This window comes from Mustela erminea, chromosome 6 (assembly GCF_009829155.1).
Source record: "Mustela erminea isolate mMusErm1 chromosome 6, mMusErm1.Pri, whole genome shotgun sequence".
In the NCBI taxonomy this organism is placed as follows: Eukaryota; Metazoa; Chordata; class Mammalia; order Carnivora; family Mustelidae; genus Mustela; species Mustela erminea.
Genome location: NC_045619.1, coordinates 50,331,528 through 50,346,217, shown reverse-complemented (window position 1 = coordinate 50,346,217; position 14,690 = coordinate 50,331,528). Strand labels below are relative to the sequence as shown.

At 41.7% G+C, this 14,690-nt stretch overlaps 1 protein-coding gene across 3 annotated transcripts in view; it reads left to right on the top strand.

Moving 5' to 3' along the window:
* Positions 1-14,118, top strand: part of HELB (DNA helicase B) — a 31,695-nt gene extending 17,577 nt beyond the window's left edge. For all 3 annotated transcript variants that reach the window (XM_032347124.1, XM_032347126.1, XM_032347125.1), the window contains 4 exons: positions 1,111-1,339; positions 2,298-2,441; positions 8,217-8,717; positions 12,724-14,118. In XM_032347124.1, coding sequence (XP_032203015.1) covers positions 1,111-1,339; positions 2,298-2,441; positions 8,217-8,717; positions 12,724-12,828 — 979 coding nt within the window. In that variant the 3' untranslated portion in view covers positions 12,829-14,118. The remainder of the gene's footprint in view (positions 1-1,110; positions 1,340-2,297; positions 2,442-8,216; positions 8,718-12,723) is intronic.
* Positions 14,119-14,690: the final 572 nt, after the last annotated feature.

The window sequence follows — 14,690 nt, the reverse complement described above, 5'->3', positions numbered from 1 at the left end:
GCCACATATTTAAAAATCATTTTTATTCTCACTTGTGAAGTCAGATGATCTCTTCAATTAAATATAATGTGTATGCTTAGGCACTGACTGTTTTGGGAATCCGTGTCATCAGAAAAATAAGGAATACAGTTTTCCTTGTGGTTTTCAAGTTGGCAACCTCCAGCTTCTCCAAGATGAGTGTGGGGAATTCAGAATGGTTTCCAAATACGATATGTGCCTAGGTGTGTCTGGGAACCTTAGCAACTGGATACCTGCAGAGAGCACCTTTGTGGACATCTGTCAGAGAAATATGAGTATGGAAAAGTTGCTCTGTTTATACACCGGAATAATTAACTCACTTGTCTTGCATTTATCTACACTTACTATTTAATAAGTGTAGAGAACGTAGAGATATGAAAGTTCTAGAAGAAGCTCCCTGTCTGTTGAGGGAAGCCACAATGAAAACCACCTGAGGTAACCTCACAGAGCGTTAGGGAACACGAGCAGAAGGTCATCCAGTCTGTCCCAGTGACTGTGATCTTGGCGGGGGTGGGGGTCAGTTTCATTTTTCCACATATGTAAAAAGAGGATACCGAGCATTATTTCCCTTGTGCAGTTGTAGTGAGGGTGAAATGAAATAATATCTCTAAAGCACTTAGCCTAGTAACTGGTATATCACCAGTGTTTATTCAATTTGCTGCTGCTGTCCTGATAAAGGTCATAATTATTAGACTAGAAATATGTGTATGTGGGGTTAAGACGTGAAATAGGGTAGTGATAGGAGAGATTGGCGAGGAGAGGATGAGTTTAAAAGGTAGACTCAGTAAGATCTTAGGGAACTTTTAGAGCATAGGAAAAGAGAGATGTCAGCATTTATGCCAAGATTTCTAATTTGAAAAAAATTTGGCTGGGATGTGTCTTTGGGTTTGCAGTGCTGCGGAGGGGATAGGAGTTCAGACCATGACCGTGGGAGCCCGATTTCTTGTTGACATTTGGAGAACAAAAGTGAAGTAAAGAGAGTGTGGAAATCATCTTGAAAATTGGATCAGATCTGAGTCGGGATTAATGCTTAAACAAAATGAAATTGAGTTTTTCTAAACCTCAATGACGTATTCTCATTTTCTGACCCAGAGACCATCGGAATAGGCTTCAGTTTGGAGTTGGTGATAAAATTTGTTGTACCAGGAATGCATATCTCTCGGAGTTACTCCCTGGAACTGCCTCTCCCAGTCAGGAAAGTAATGAACGCGAGGCCAGTGGTGACGATTTTAATGGTACTCCTCATGGTTTTGCTAAAAATAAGCATGACTTTGAAAGTGATATTCGACTCTGCAATGGAGAAATATTTTTTATAACAAAGGCAAGTGATAGCAGAAAAATAGTACCTTTTTACCTATTAGAGATAGGTGTGTGTGTGTGTTTTTAATTACCCTAGGTTTGATTCAGAATCTAATATCAGAGTTGACATTCTTCCATAATTTTTTGCTAAAAAGATTTTTGTATTCGCTTTTTTTTTTTTAAGACTTTCTTTATTTGAGAGAGAAAGTACAAGAGAGGGTAGGGTCAGAGGGAGAAGTGGATCCCTGCTGAGCAGGGAGCCTGATGTGGGACTCAGACCCAGGACTCCGGGATCATGACCTGAGCCAAAGGCAGTCACTTAACCAACTCAGCCACCCAGGCACCCTGTATTCATGTTTATGAGGGATATTGGTTTGTAGTTATCTAGTAATATCTTGTCTGGTTTTGGTGTCAGAGTAATGCTGGCTTCATAAAATGACTTGGGACATGTTTCTTTCTCTTAAATTTTCTGGAAGACTTTGTGAAGAAACATTTTTAATAAGTTCGAAGAGCTTGGGTAGCAAAAATAAGGGACAAATGACACACTTACTGTATTTTGCAAAGCATCATTTCCTTGGTTGCTGCTTACCTGTAGAAATGAGAAGTTACATTGAATTTGTTCTCATTGTGTAAATGTCCTCTTAAACTTTGAGGTTATTCTTTACAAGCTGTGAGGAAAAATCAACTTTTTGCAAAGAGTATATGCAGACTTACAGTGCAAGAAGTGAAATGTGTAGACTTCAGAGCAAGTCAGACAACACAGACTGTTCTCCAGAGAGTCAAACTGAGGTCAAGTTTTAAGCTGATTAAAATTTGGCTGTATATGTATTCAGTTTGTGCTCAGGTATAGGTTTTCAGCCTTTTGAAAGTTCTTAATAATCGTGAATATACATGCTATTTTATGTTCAACACAAAAATAGAGTATCTCTAGAGTGTGCATATTTGAAAACATACAAAATAGTTCTTTGTTTTGGCTATAGGATGTCACTGATGTAACTTTTGGAAAGAGAAGATCTTTGACCATTAATAATGCAGCTGGTTTGGAAATAACTGTGGACTTCGAAAAACTAATGAAATATTGTCACATAAAACATGCATGGGCAAGAACTATCCACACTTTTCAGGTAACAGTGGACATTTATAAAGCTATTTGGACAGGTTTCCAGGCCACAGAGTACCTTCAGTGATTTTCTTCTTAACCTTTGCTGTCTTTATTTGTTGAATGAGAGACAAGGTTACCAAGGTTTACATAAATGGTACCGGGGTGTTTATTTTTGCAGCTTGCTTTTTTACTGTTGTATAATCAACTTTATTGGGGTATAATTTGCATAGGCATTTATATTTATAAAGCTGGGTGCATTTTGATAAATTTCTCCTCTTCCTTTGCTCTTGTGAGGCACCTACTTTCTACTTGGGAATTTTATTTTTCTATAAGAGTTGGAAAGATAGCACAGACTGTCCCCACGTACCCTTCCTCCAACTTTTCCTAATGTTAACATCTTACACAACTATGATGTTTTTGTCAAAACTAAGGAATTACCATTAGAAGAATACTATTAACTTAGCTGCATACTTTATTTGGATTTTGCTCGTTTTCTACTAATATCCTTTTTCTGTCCCAGGATCTTATCCTGGACACAACATTGCATTTAGTACAATTTGCATATAAATTCTGGTTTTTTTTTGTTTTTTGTCTTTTTTTTGGTGCTAGGGGAGTACGCGATGAAGGGTAGAAGGAGACTGAGAATCTTAAGCAGGCTCCACACTGGGTTTGGAGCCTGACATGGGACTTGATCTCACAATTCCGAGATCATGACCTGACCTGAAATCAAGGGTTGGTTGCTTAACTGACTGAGCCAGCCAGGTGCCCCTTCGCTCTATTTTAACACTTTTGAATTCTTGTAAGTTTTTTTTGTGGTTTTGTTATTTAATTCTTTGTTTTGAGCACACCTCTTTGATGTTGGTATGTTGCTTTAATCATGAAGCTGCGTCAGCCTACATTTGCATGGGGAAAAATTTAGGTTAGCCTGTATCCTCCACTGGTAGGCAAAAATTAATTAGCATAGGGATTTTGTTTTTTTTAAGTAGATGGTGTTTTATTTATTAACCTACTCCATCTCAGCTCCAAAAAGAATTTGAAATGACATACAAAAAAGCTCACAATTCAGCCTGATTTTTTTTTTTTTTAAAATACAAAGTAATGATGTGAAGTGGAAAATAAAGGTAAGGCTGATAAAAGGATTCTTGCTAAGAGTGGGATGGAATGCTGATCTGCGCACTGACCTATTTGCCTGCAAGTGTTGACGGCAGATTTGGCTCTAAATTTTCAAACCAAGAGAGAGGCAATCAGTGGACTGTGTCTGTGGGTTAAAAAACACAAAACAAAACAAAATGAAACAGACAGTTGTTTAGAAGTACAAATGTTCGTGGCTGTGAGGTCCTGGCACAGTTTCTCCCATGGATGTTTATGATGGGCTCTCTATAATTCTGAAAACTTGTATCATGCAATTTTGGGGAATTTTCTTGAATAATTTCCTAAGATTTCTTGTCCTCAGTTTTCTCTGTTTCATCTTTGTAGAATTTCTCCTATGTTCAACCTCCAGACTGATTATCCAAATATCCTGTCTCTGTCCTGTTTTCCATCTCGTTATCATTTTCCTGTATTTTCCGAGAGACTTGGTCAAATTTATAATCCAGTCTTTTTTTACATTTCTGGGCAAATGGAGTATGAAGGGGTCTTTTTAGTACTCGATTAAGGTTGTAGTAACTGTCTCTAAATGTTCCTTTTATTGAGTCTGGCTCTTATTTTGTGGTTGAAATAGCATCTCTTACCTCTAAGAACATTCACGATTGCTCTCTTGTATGAGTGTAGTTTGTTTCTTCCAAGTTCAGTTCAGTTCAACAAATACTTATTGAGTCAGACTGTTCTTGGTGCTTGGTTGAGATCAGTCCATGAAACAAAGGTACCTGCCCCTGTGAAGATTACATTTGGTGGGTAGGAGGAAGGAGACAGACACAGTAGTAAAACACTAAGTAAATGGTAGCTAACCCTTGAACACTGTGGGTGTTTGAGGCACCGACCCTGCCTTGTAGTCAGAAATCTATGTACAATTTTTGAATTCCCAAAGATTTAACTACTAGTAGTCTACTGTTGACCAGAAGCCTTACCAATAATGTAAAAAGTTGATTAACCACATATCTTGTATGTTCTATGTATTATATACTGTATTCTTTTTTTTTTTAAGATTTTATTTATTTATTTGACAGAGACAGTGAGAGAGGGGACATAAGCAGGGGGAGTGGGAGAGGGAGAAGCAGGCTTCCTGTCAAGCAGGGAGCCTGATGCAGGCTTAATCCCAGGACCCTGAGATCATGGCCTTAGCCAAAAGCAGATGCTTAACAGCCGAGCCACTCAGGCACCCCTGTATACTGGTATTCTTAACAATAAAGTACATAAGGAGGTGCCTGGCTGGCTCAGTCAGTAGAGCATGTGACTCTTGGTCTCCAGGTAGTAAGTTTGAGCCCCATAATTTTAAAAACAAAGTAAACTACAGAGAAGAAAATGTTATTAAGCGAATCATAAAGAAGAGAAAATACATTTGCAGTACTGTACTGTATTTATCAGAAGGAAAAATTAATATATAAGTGGACCCATGCAGTTTAAACCCATGTTGTTCCACGGTCAGTTGTATGTGTTACGGTAGAAGTTGGCAAATGCTATGGAAATGGGATGGGGATAGTTGTGGGATGAAGCTGTCATTTTATTTATTTTTTATTTATTTTTTTTAAATTTTTTATTTTTTATAAACATATATTTTTGAAGCTGTCATTTTAAATAGTAGTTGGTATAGGCCTCATTGAGAAGGTGGCTCTTTTTTTTTTTAATAAAGTCTAAAAGTATTTTGAACTTTATTTTTTAAAAAATTTCATGTTGCTATTTATTTTATTGTTTTATTATGTTCAGTTAGTTACCGTGTAGTACATCATTAGTTTGAGAAGGCGGCATTTGAGCAAAGACTTGAAGGAGGTAAGGAAGTTAACTGTGTGGGTGTCTGGGAGAAGAGCATTCTAGGTGGAGAGAATAGCTAAGGCCAGGGTTCTTAGGTGGGAGCCTGCCTGGTATATTTGAAGAACAGGAACAGCAAGGAGGCTGGCATTGGAGAGTGAGAAGAGATGAGGTCAAGAGAAGTAACGTGAGGCAAGGGAAGGTGGAAGGATTGGGGACTGGGTCACCTCCTTCATCTTCTAGGACTATAGTATCTAGTATGATATCCATATCTGGCCCACTATCAATTTTTTATAGATAAAGTCCTATTGGAACACAGCAGCACTAGGTCATTTACATATTGGCTATGACTGCTTTTGCATTGCAAAAGAATTGAGTAGTTGTGGTAGAGAACATCTGGCCTGCAGAACCTAACATACTTATTTTTTGACCCTTTGCAGAGAAAGTGGTTTGCCTCCCCAACCCCACTCTAAGGTCCATATACACTTTCACATTCTAAGTCTATAAAATCTCAAAAGAAATGAATGTTTTGTGTTTATTTTTCCAAATGTTGAGTTTCGGGTCATATTTAGAGAAGAGAAGTAAATGTATAAAAACTTGCCTCCTTCAAGAAGTTCAATAGTTCTAATGATTCAAGGAAGATATGAAAAGAGGACGAATGATTTCTAGTAGGCGATGGAGGTGAAATTCGGTGTCCCCATCCTGCTTTCCGAGCACATCTTTGGCATGACCATTTCATTTTAGCATCATTCATTCAGTGAGAATCAAGAAGAGTGAATGAGGAGGAGCTTACAGTCCAGTGAGGAATACAGCCAGGGAGGTGGAGAGTTCTGTTCCGGCTCGGTGAGCATTCTGTGACGGAGGAAGTACAGGGGACTCGAGAGTGCACAGTCCGCAAGTGGGTCCGCCCTGGCAGGACCACAGACAGGTTCCTTGTGTCCAGTGGAGCGTGGCTCGGGGGGAAGGAAAGAGGAAAGGGGAAGGGAAGGCAGCAGGCTCAAGGCTGGCCTTTAAAGGAGCAGGTGAGCCATATGATGGAGTCAGGACTTCGTTTTGAGAGCTTGGGAGCTGTTTATCAGCTCTAAGCAGAGTCCGATGTGATTGGATTTGCTTTTTACAAGTATCACGAGATGCTGTGTGGACAGAGGGTGGCAGCACGTGTGAGTCTGAGGGAGACCGACTGTGACGCTGTTAAGTTTTTCTGTGTTCGTTGATGATTAGGAACTCAGTGAACTAAGTTTAGGTTAGGCATTTACCTGCCTAGGAACATGCAGTATGAAGTCCACGGGGGGAAGTGGTGCTGTGTATCTGTAAAGTGTACTTAGTATTTGATCAGGTGTCATTTAGGTAGATTTCTGAGACTCAGCGGCACCTGAAGGAAGTGCTTATCACACTTTTATCATCTGAAGACTGGGTACCCGTTCTCTGTGTCTAGAGCGCTAGAAATGCTTGCTGAAAAAGAGGGTTTTAACTGTGGATCTGTATTTTCTGAATGCCCCGTCTTGTCATTCGTCTTCCCACAATTCTTTGGTCTAGGGGGATGTGGGGACACGAGATATTGATTCACAGCACTCCCTGGTTTATGTTGGCACTGAAAATATGGGGACTAAGAATAGCCCTGAAACTTGAAGTTGTTTTCTTACAGTTATGTGGTGACATTGGGCATTTTTCTTGCCTATATAATTAATTCTTGGCTTGCTAAACTTAAAAACCAAATGTTCATTGTTCTTTTGCATTGTTTATCATGATGAAAGCAATAAATGGTTCAACAATGGGAGAATACAGAAAAGTAGAAGAAAAAAGAATCATCCGTAGCGCCCTCCATTTTTGGAGACAGACTAGTTAATTTTTTTTTTTTTAAGATTTTATTTATTAGAGCACAACCAGGGGGAATGGCAGGCATGGGGAGAAGCAGGATCCCTGCTGAGCTAGGAGCCTGATGCAGGACTTGATCCCAGGACCCTGGGAGCATGACCTGAGTTGAATGCAGACGCTCACTGACTGAGCCACCCAGGTGCCCCTAGTTAAATTTTTTTTTTTTTAATTAAAAAAGAACTTTAAAAAAAAATTTTTATCTATTCATCTAAGAGAGCGAGATGAGCAGGGGGAGTAGCAGGCAGGGGGAGAAGGAGAAGCAGACTCTCTACCGAACAGGGACCGTGATGTGGGGCGCAGTCCTAGGACCCTGGGATCCTAACCTGAGCAGAAGGCAACCACCTAACTGACTGAGCCACCCCAGTACCCCACCCCTAGTTAAATATTTGATAGAATTTTTCCTCCTTTTTTGTGACTTGTCTTGTCAGATATTTATGTTCATTTTGTATGTACTTTTTTGGATCAGAGTAATTTTATTTTGTGTTACATAGTTGTGATCATTTTCTACGTGAAAGTATCCAGTTTTTAAAATGTTGTTAGATTTCAAAGCATCTTTGATATTTGCAGAATAGTTTATCAAATGTCTGTATACAGATATTTGATATAAATGTAAACAAAGAAGCAAATTTATCTATGCACTTATTACTGAATATTTAAGGTGTCTATTTTTTGCTATTTAAGTACCAATGGGCCAACACATTTGTACAGAGAGTCCATTCAATCACTGAAAATTCTTTTATTAGGGAAGATTTGGCACTTCATACTGTCTTTCAAGTTTATTGTTGGGTTTCTATACTCCAGTTGTGCATCTCTAAGACCTGAACCTAAGCGCATAATTAGGAAACATGAGTTTTTGGGTGATGAATAAACTGGAACTGTAAGGTGGATTTATAGGAACATTCTGGCCAGGTAGCACTTTGGGGACTTCTCTCTTTTCTGTCTGGGTAGACTGAGGCTGTGTGAAGACATGAACCCATGACGGAACATTAACTCTTCTTCCTGCATTATCCCCTCCCAGGGGTCCGAGGAGAAGACGGTCGTGTATGTGGTTGGGAAGGCGGGCCGCCAGCACTGGCAGCACGTTTACACTGCGGTGACCAGGGGCCGCTGCCGAGTGTACGTCATTGCAGAAGAGTCTCACCTCCGGGGTGCAATTATGAGAAGCAGCGCTCCCAGAAAAACTCGCTTAAAACATTTTTTGCAAAATGAGCTCTCCAGGAGTTGTGCGCCTCCAGCAGATGTCGCCTCCCCGTCGCGGAGCTCTGGAGAGTGCAGAGGACCGAGCACACAGCCCTCAGGGTCCCCGTTCCCTCCAGTCACAACCAGCAATGTGACCACCGATGTCCCCGGAAAGGGAAGCGAGGCCTCTGCGGCTGAGGACCAGACGTTTGCCTATCCTGGAGAATGGACAACAGCTTTCTCCATTCAAGTCGACCCAGAGGAAGATCTAGCAGAACTTCGTGGGTCCAAAAGAGCCTGTGGCCTGAGTGATGCTGAAAGTCCAAGCAAAATGCGGATGGTAGGAGTTTTAAGTTTTTAAAGTTTTTTAAGTTAAGCTCCAGTTTTAAGTGCCGCTCACTTCGGTGTGCTCATCCGTGGCTGTGTGTTTTTCAGTAGCGTCACCTTGTGCTGAAGCACTTAAAAACAATGTGTTCTCACCTCTGTCAGCTGTCCTCTGTTCTGTGCCTGTTCGGTTCTAGCACCGTCTGTCACTTGGCTGGAGGCCGGCCACTCTAGGCCAAACGTCGGTCTGTTGATGCAAGAGGGTGTGCGGAAGAAACCGGCCACCCTGCACCTTCTTTCTGAAATCTTCCATATCCCCCACCCTTCCCTTCGGTGGCCCCAGCCTCACATTAATCCCCACTTTCCACTGGCGGGCTGGTGAATTATCCGTGGTCTCCAAACGCAGTTCAGATTGTTGCTTAAGGTTGCTGTCTGTGCTGCCGAGTAGACTCGCTCCAGTGTCCTGAGGCTTTCAAGGCCGTGCCAGGGAGAAGGGGCCATGGTGGGAGCCCAGGGGAGGATGTGCTCATGGAACCTGCCAAGGCCTCTGACCCCACGTGGCATGGAGACAGTGAAACAGTTCTCTAAGCGGGTGCCCAGCCTATGCAGCGGGCGACGTCTTGGTGTCTTAGGCAGCCACAAGGATGGAGTATTGTGGCTGGAGCACAGTGTGAAAATGGAGGTTGAGCGGAGGACGCTGGAGAGTCGGGAAGGCACAAAGGCTCTTCCAGAGAGATTGGACATCCTCCTGAATGCGATGGAGAACACTAGATGCATTTTAAGAGCTCTGCGAATTGAAATTTATGAAGGTCACTTTGGAGTTTAGTAGATTATGTTTTGGGAGACTGTAGGGTCAAGTTCCTTGCAAAAAGATGATTTCAGTAGCTTGAACAGAATGATTAGGTTCTGAAGTCAGGTAGTAGTGATGGGGTTGGAGAAGAGATGTTTGGGGGGTGGTGCATGGGATTTAATGGGCATTTATATATTGGGGGGTGAGGTTGGGCCTGAGCGTGAGTCTTTGGCTTCTGGCTTGGGCATCCAAGGGGATCCAGGTACCATCAATCAGGACTGGGAAGAGGCTGAGACCCAGGTTTTGTAAGGAAAGTGATAAAAGTAGGCATAGTAAAAGAAAAGTTTTTTTTTCCTTCTTGGAAGTAGTAGGATCCTGCTGATTCTAAGGTCTGTTCTTTTTTTGTGTTTGTTTTAAGGATTTTATTTATTTTTTGGCAGAGAGAGAATACAAGCAGGGGGAGTGGGAGAGGGAGAAGCAGGCTTTCCATTGAATAGGGAGCCCAATGTGGGGCTCGATCCCAGGGTTTCGGGATCATGACCTGAGCCCAAGGTAGACACTTAATGACTGAGCCACCCAGGCATCCCTCTAAGGTCCATTCTGTGCTCCATATCAACTCTCTGATTCGGTATTTCCATCTCAGCACAATGTCTTTTTCTGAAATGGAATGTGTTACCTCTTCCAAAGACCCGGGGATAATAAGGAGTTTGGTGTGGAACAGAAAATTCCAAAGAAAGTCGTTTCCTAAAAGTTTCCTGACTTTTATTTCTTCGCACCAGCACGGGGTGGGCGAGTTGTGGTTTTTGTGGTAGTACAGAGAGACAGTGACAGCATTATCCATCTTAACCTGCTGAACTGCCCCAACATTTGACATTCCGGCCAAGACCAACCCTGTAGAAGGTCTACGAACACAAAAAGGCGAGTGCTGGCTGCTGTCACTGTCCAAAGGCTCCAGTGTGAGCGAAGTTTTCTAACTGAAGAGGATAAGTTTTCTCATAATGCTTACCAGAAATGTCTGACAGCTACAGAAATCCCTAACAATGAGGAAATTAAGAATTCAAAGCCTCAGGCCTGGTAAATTAGGGACTTCTGTGTCTAGACTTTGTAGTGCATTGAGATGTGTGATTTCTAAAAGCTCAGATACAATGGCCAGGGCTGTCCCCTTTCCTTTCCTTCATATCCTCCACATGGCTACATCAGAGCCAAATCAGCATTTAAATTCTGCAGGTGCTAAATGACAGAGTTCCTCCTAGATGAAAGCTTTTCTTCAGTTCTGTGGGTTAACAGCTTTGGGTTTTGAAAAAAAGTTTTAAAAGAAAATGTCCTGATTTTGTTTTTTGGGGTTGTGGGGTTTTTTTGTTTTGGTTTGGTTTTTTTGGCCTCATGTTCCACAACCAAAAAGGGAAACACAAAAATGTCCCTTTAAATAAAAGCGTATGTATAAATATTCTAAAGTTTATCATATAAAGCAGTGATTTCCAGAATTCTTTGAAAGAAAATTACATTTTGTCCTTAAAATAATCTAGGAAGGATATGATCATAAAATCCCAAATAGGGCACCTGGGTGGCTCAGTGGGTTAAACCGCTACCTTCAGCTCGGGTCATGATCTCAGAGTCCTGGGATCGAGCCCCTCATTGGGCTCTCTGCTCAGCAGGGAACCTGCTTCCCCCTCTCTCTCTGCCTGCCTCTTTGCCTGCTTGTGATCTCTCTCTGTCAAATAAATAAATAAAATCTTAAAAAAAAAAATATAAAAAAAATCCCAAATAAAGATAGTTCTTATGTTAGTCAAGGTTCTCTAATGAAACAGAACCAATAGGCTGTGTCTGTATTCCTATCTATCTTTTTACCTGTCTACTTTTTATTTATCATCTGTCATCTATTTAGATTTTTTTTAATTTTAATTTTTAAAATATTTTATTTATTTATTTGACAGAGAGACACAGTGAGAGAGGGAACTCAAGCAGGGGGAGTGGGAGAGGGAGAAGGAGAAGCAGGCTTCCCACGGAGCAGGGAGCCCGATATGGGGCTGGATCCCAGGACCCTGGGATCATGCCCTGAGCCAAAGGCAGAGGCTTAACAACCAAGCCACACAGGTGCCCCTATTTATTTATTTTTAAAGATTTTGTTTATTTATTTGACAAAGAGGGACACAGCAAGAGAGGGAACACAGGCAGGGGCAGAGGGAGAGGGAGAAGCAGGCTTCCTGCTGAGCAGGGAGACTCCTGGCGGGGCTTAATCCCAGGACTCTGGGATCATGTGAGCCGAAGGCAGATGCTCAACCCACTGAGCCACCCTGGTGCCCCTATTTAGATTTAGTTAAGACTTGGCTCATACTTGTAAAGGCTGCGAAGTCCAAAATCTCTGCATGGTAGGCCACCAGACTGGAGACCCCGAGTTGATAGTGCAGTTTGGGTCCAAAGGCAGGCAGAATTCTCTTTTTCTAGGAGGTGGTCAGTCTTTTTTTTTCTGTTAAGGCCTTCAAAGGATCGAGTGAGGCCCCCTGCATGATGGAGAGTAATCTGCTTTATTCATTGTCTGCTGACTTAAATATTTAGCTCTTCTAAAAATACGTTCACAGAAACATCTAGAATGGTGTTTGACCAAATATCTGGGTACCATGGCTTGGCTGAATTGACACATAAAGTTAACCCTTACAAGTGCTCTAAATTGAGCAGATTTAGCATCGTGAAAGATGAATTGTTGTTATTTTTCTCATTTCCCTATGATGGCGAAGCTTTCTCGTGACCATACTGGTCCATTGCCTTGTGGTTGTGCTTGGGAATCACCAATAGCACCAGGGATGCTGGTCTTGCCCTGTCGAGTCTTACCACACCTGATGCTGGCATCATGGGTGTGCATCCTGAGCAGCCAGTATGGCGCTTTGTGCTTCAGACCACTCATACATGTTTTAATGTTCTGTACTTGTCATCTTGAACATCTTTGAACAAAGGGCCCACATTTTAACGTTGAACTGGGCTGCCAAATTATGTAGGGGCCACACCATTAGAAATTATATACATGTACTCATTCAACCAATGGTCACTTCTTCATGCCTGTCCCAGAGCTGAGTTCTGAGGATACCACAGGGAGCTGATAGCTCGGGTCTGCTCACCCTCGGGGAGGGTGGGGAGGGGGAACGTGTTATGTCTTCCATAGAAGTTGTCAGTTGGAATAGAAGTACATAGGGTAAACTATATTTTCACAAAACTATTTTTATTGCTGTCCTTACAGGTGGAAGAATCCTCTCCGCATGTGTCTTCCAGACTACAGAATTTGAGACTAAATCGTTTAACCCCCAAGCAACTTTTCTTACCCACAAATAATCAAGAAACTTAATTTTGTTTCAGATGGCTCAAAGTAATTCTCTGTCTTTTTTCCTACTCCACACGAAATGAACATCATACCTTCAAACTCTCAAGACACAAAACAGGATGTCTGTAACTGGAGTTTTATTTTAAGGTGTTTGTGTTAGCAGATATTTTAAATTCACTGGATCCAAGAAAACCATAATGATTTCAACATCAGTCATCATGAGAATTGGTAGCCCTGGACATAAATGCAGGCAAAATTTGTTGTCTTTTTTGGTTTTTTAAAAGACTGTACTCAGTAAGTTTTATTTTTATAATAATGCCTTTATTGACTTCCGTGATCATTGTGGGTGATTGCGACCAGCGGTTTGAAGCCATGGTCGAGAGAAACTGTAATTACACCTCCTGTGTTTTTGACACACATTTCAGGATGTTGGGTCTCCCGCTGGTTGTTCAACTTGCAACGTGGCTGCTCGCTCCGTCCCTGCTAGCCAGACCCACTTCACGCGGGACTGTTTTCCTGGAAATTGCCTTCCGAGTTGGGAGTACTTCTTTTTCCTTAATTGGAGATATAATTGACATATACCACTGTGTAAGTTGAAGGTGCACACTGTGTTGATTTGATATATTTATGTAGTCCGCATGATTACTGCTGTCACATTATCTAACACCATCATGTCACATGATTGTCATTTCTTCTAGGAATACGTTGTTTTGAAAACATACCACTTGGGAAAATTATTCTCTCTCAGAGTGACTTTTATTATTATTTAGAGTGTTATTTATTGCTAAATGGTAAAGGAAAAGTTAAGAAAAAATTTTACCCATGATTCCAATATTTGAAAAATAGCCTCAGTGGGATATAATTTACACACAGTTCACCCATTTAAAGTGTACAACTCCAGGGCTTTTAGTATATTCACAGAGTTATGCTAGTACCACCACAATGGGTTTTGGAACATTTTGATCACCCTCCCCGCTCCCCCCAAGAAACCCTGTACCTCTTGGCTCTGATCCCCTCATCCCCTCCAGCTGTAGGCAACTGCTAATTTGTTTTGTCCCTACTCATTTGCCTGTTCCAGACATTTCGTAACAATGGGATCATACAATACGTGGTCCTTTGTGACTGACTTCTTTAACTTAGCAGAATGATTTTGGACTTTCTGTTGTGGTATTTGTGCTCTTCTTCTCTCTCTCTCTCTCTCATTTTTATTTTTTACTATGTTAGTCACCATACAGTACGTCACTAGTTTTTGATGCGGTGTTTCCAGGTTCGTTGTTGACCTGTAACACCCAGTGCTCCATGCAGTACATGCCCTCCTTAATTACCAGGCCAAACCCTCCCCCCTCCCCCGGCAAAACCCTGTTTGTCTCTTAGAGTCCACAGTCTCTCATGGTTCGTCCCCCCTTCGGGTCCCCCCCCCCTTTTGTTTTTCCTTTCCTTCTCATGGCCTCCATGCTATTCCTTATTCTCCACAAGTAAGTGGAACCATATGATAATTGACTCTCTCTCTGCTTGACTTATATCACTCAGCATAACCTCCTCCAGTCCCATCCATGTTGATGCAAAAGTTGGGTATTCATCCTTTCTGATGGCTAATATTCCACTGTGTTTATGGATCACATCTTTATCCATTTGCCTGTTGAAAGGCATCTTGGCTCTTTCCACAGTTTGGCTATTATGGACTTTTTAAAGATTAAAAAATATTATGTAGAAAGAGCCAGCATTGTTCCTTTTATTGGGTAGAGGTCTTGGAGTGTCCAAGCAAGGAAGCTCACTCAGTCAAACCTGATGAAGCCTGTATTCTTTGCGGACTGATGGGGAAACTGGCAGCGTCTATAGAGGCTGTATTTCTGGATCAGACCATGTGCGTTTGAGCTGATGGGGCA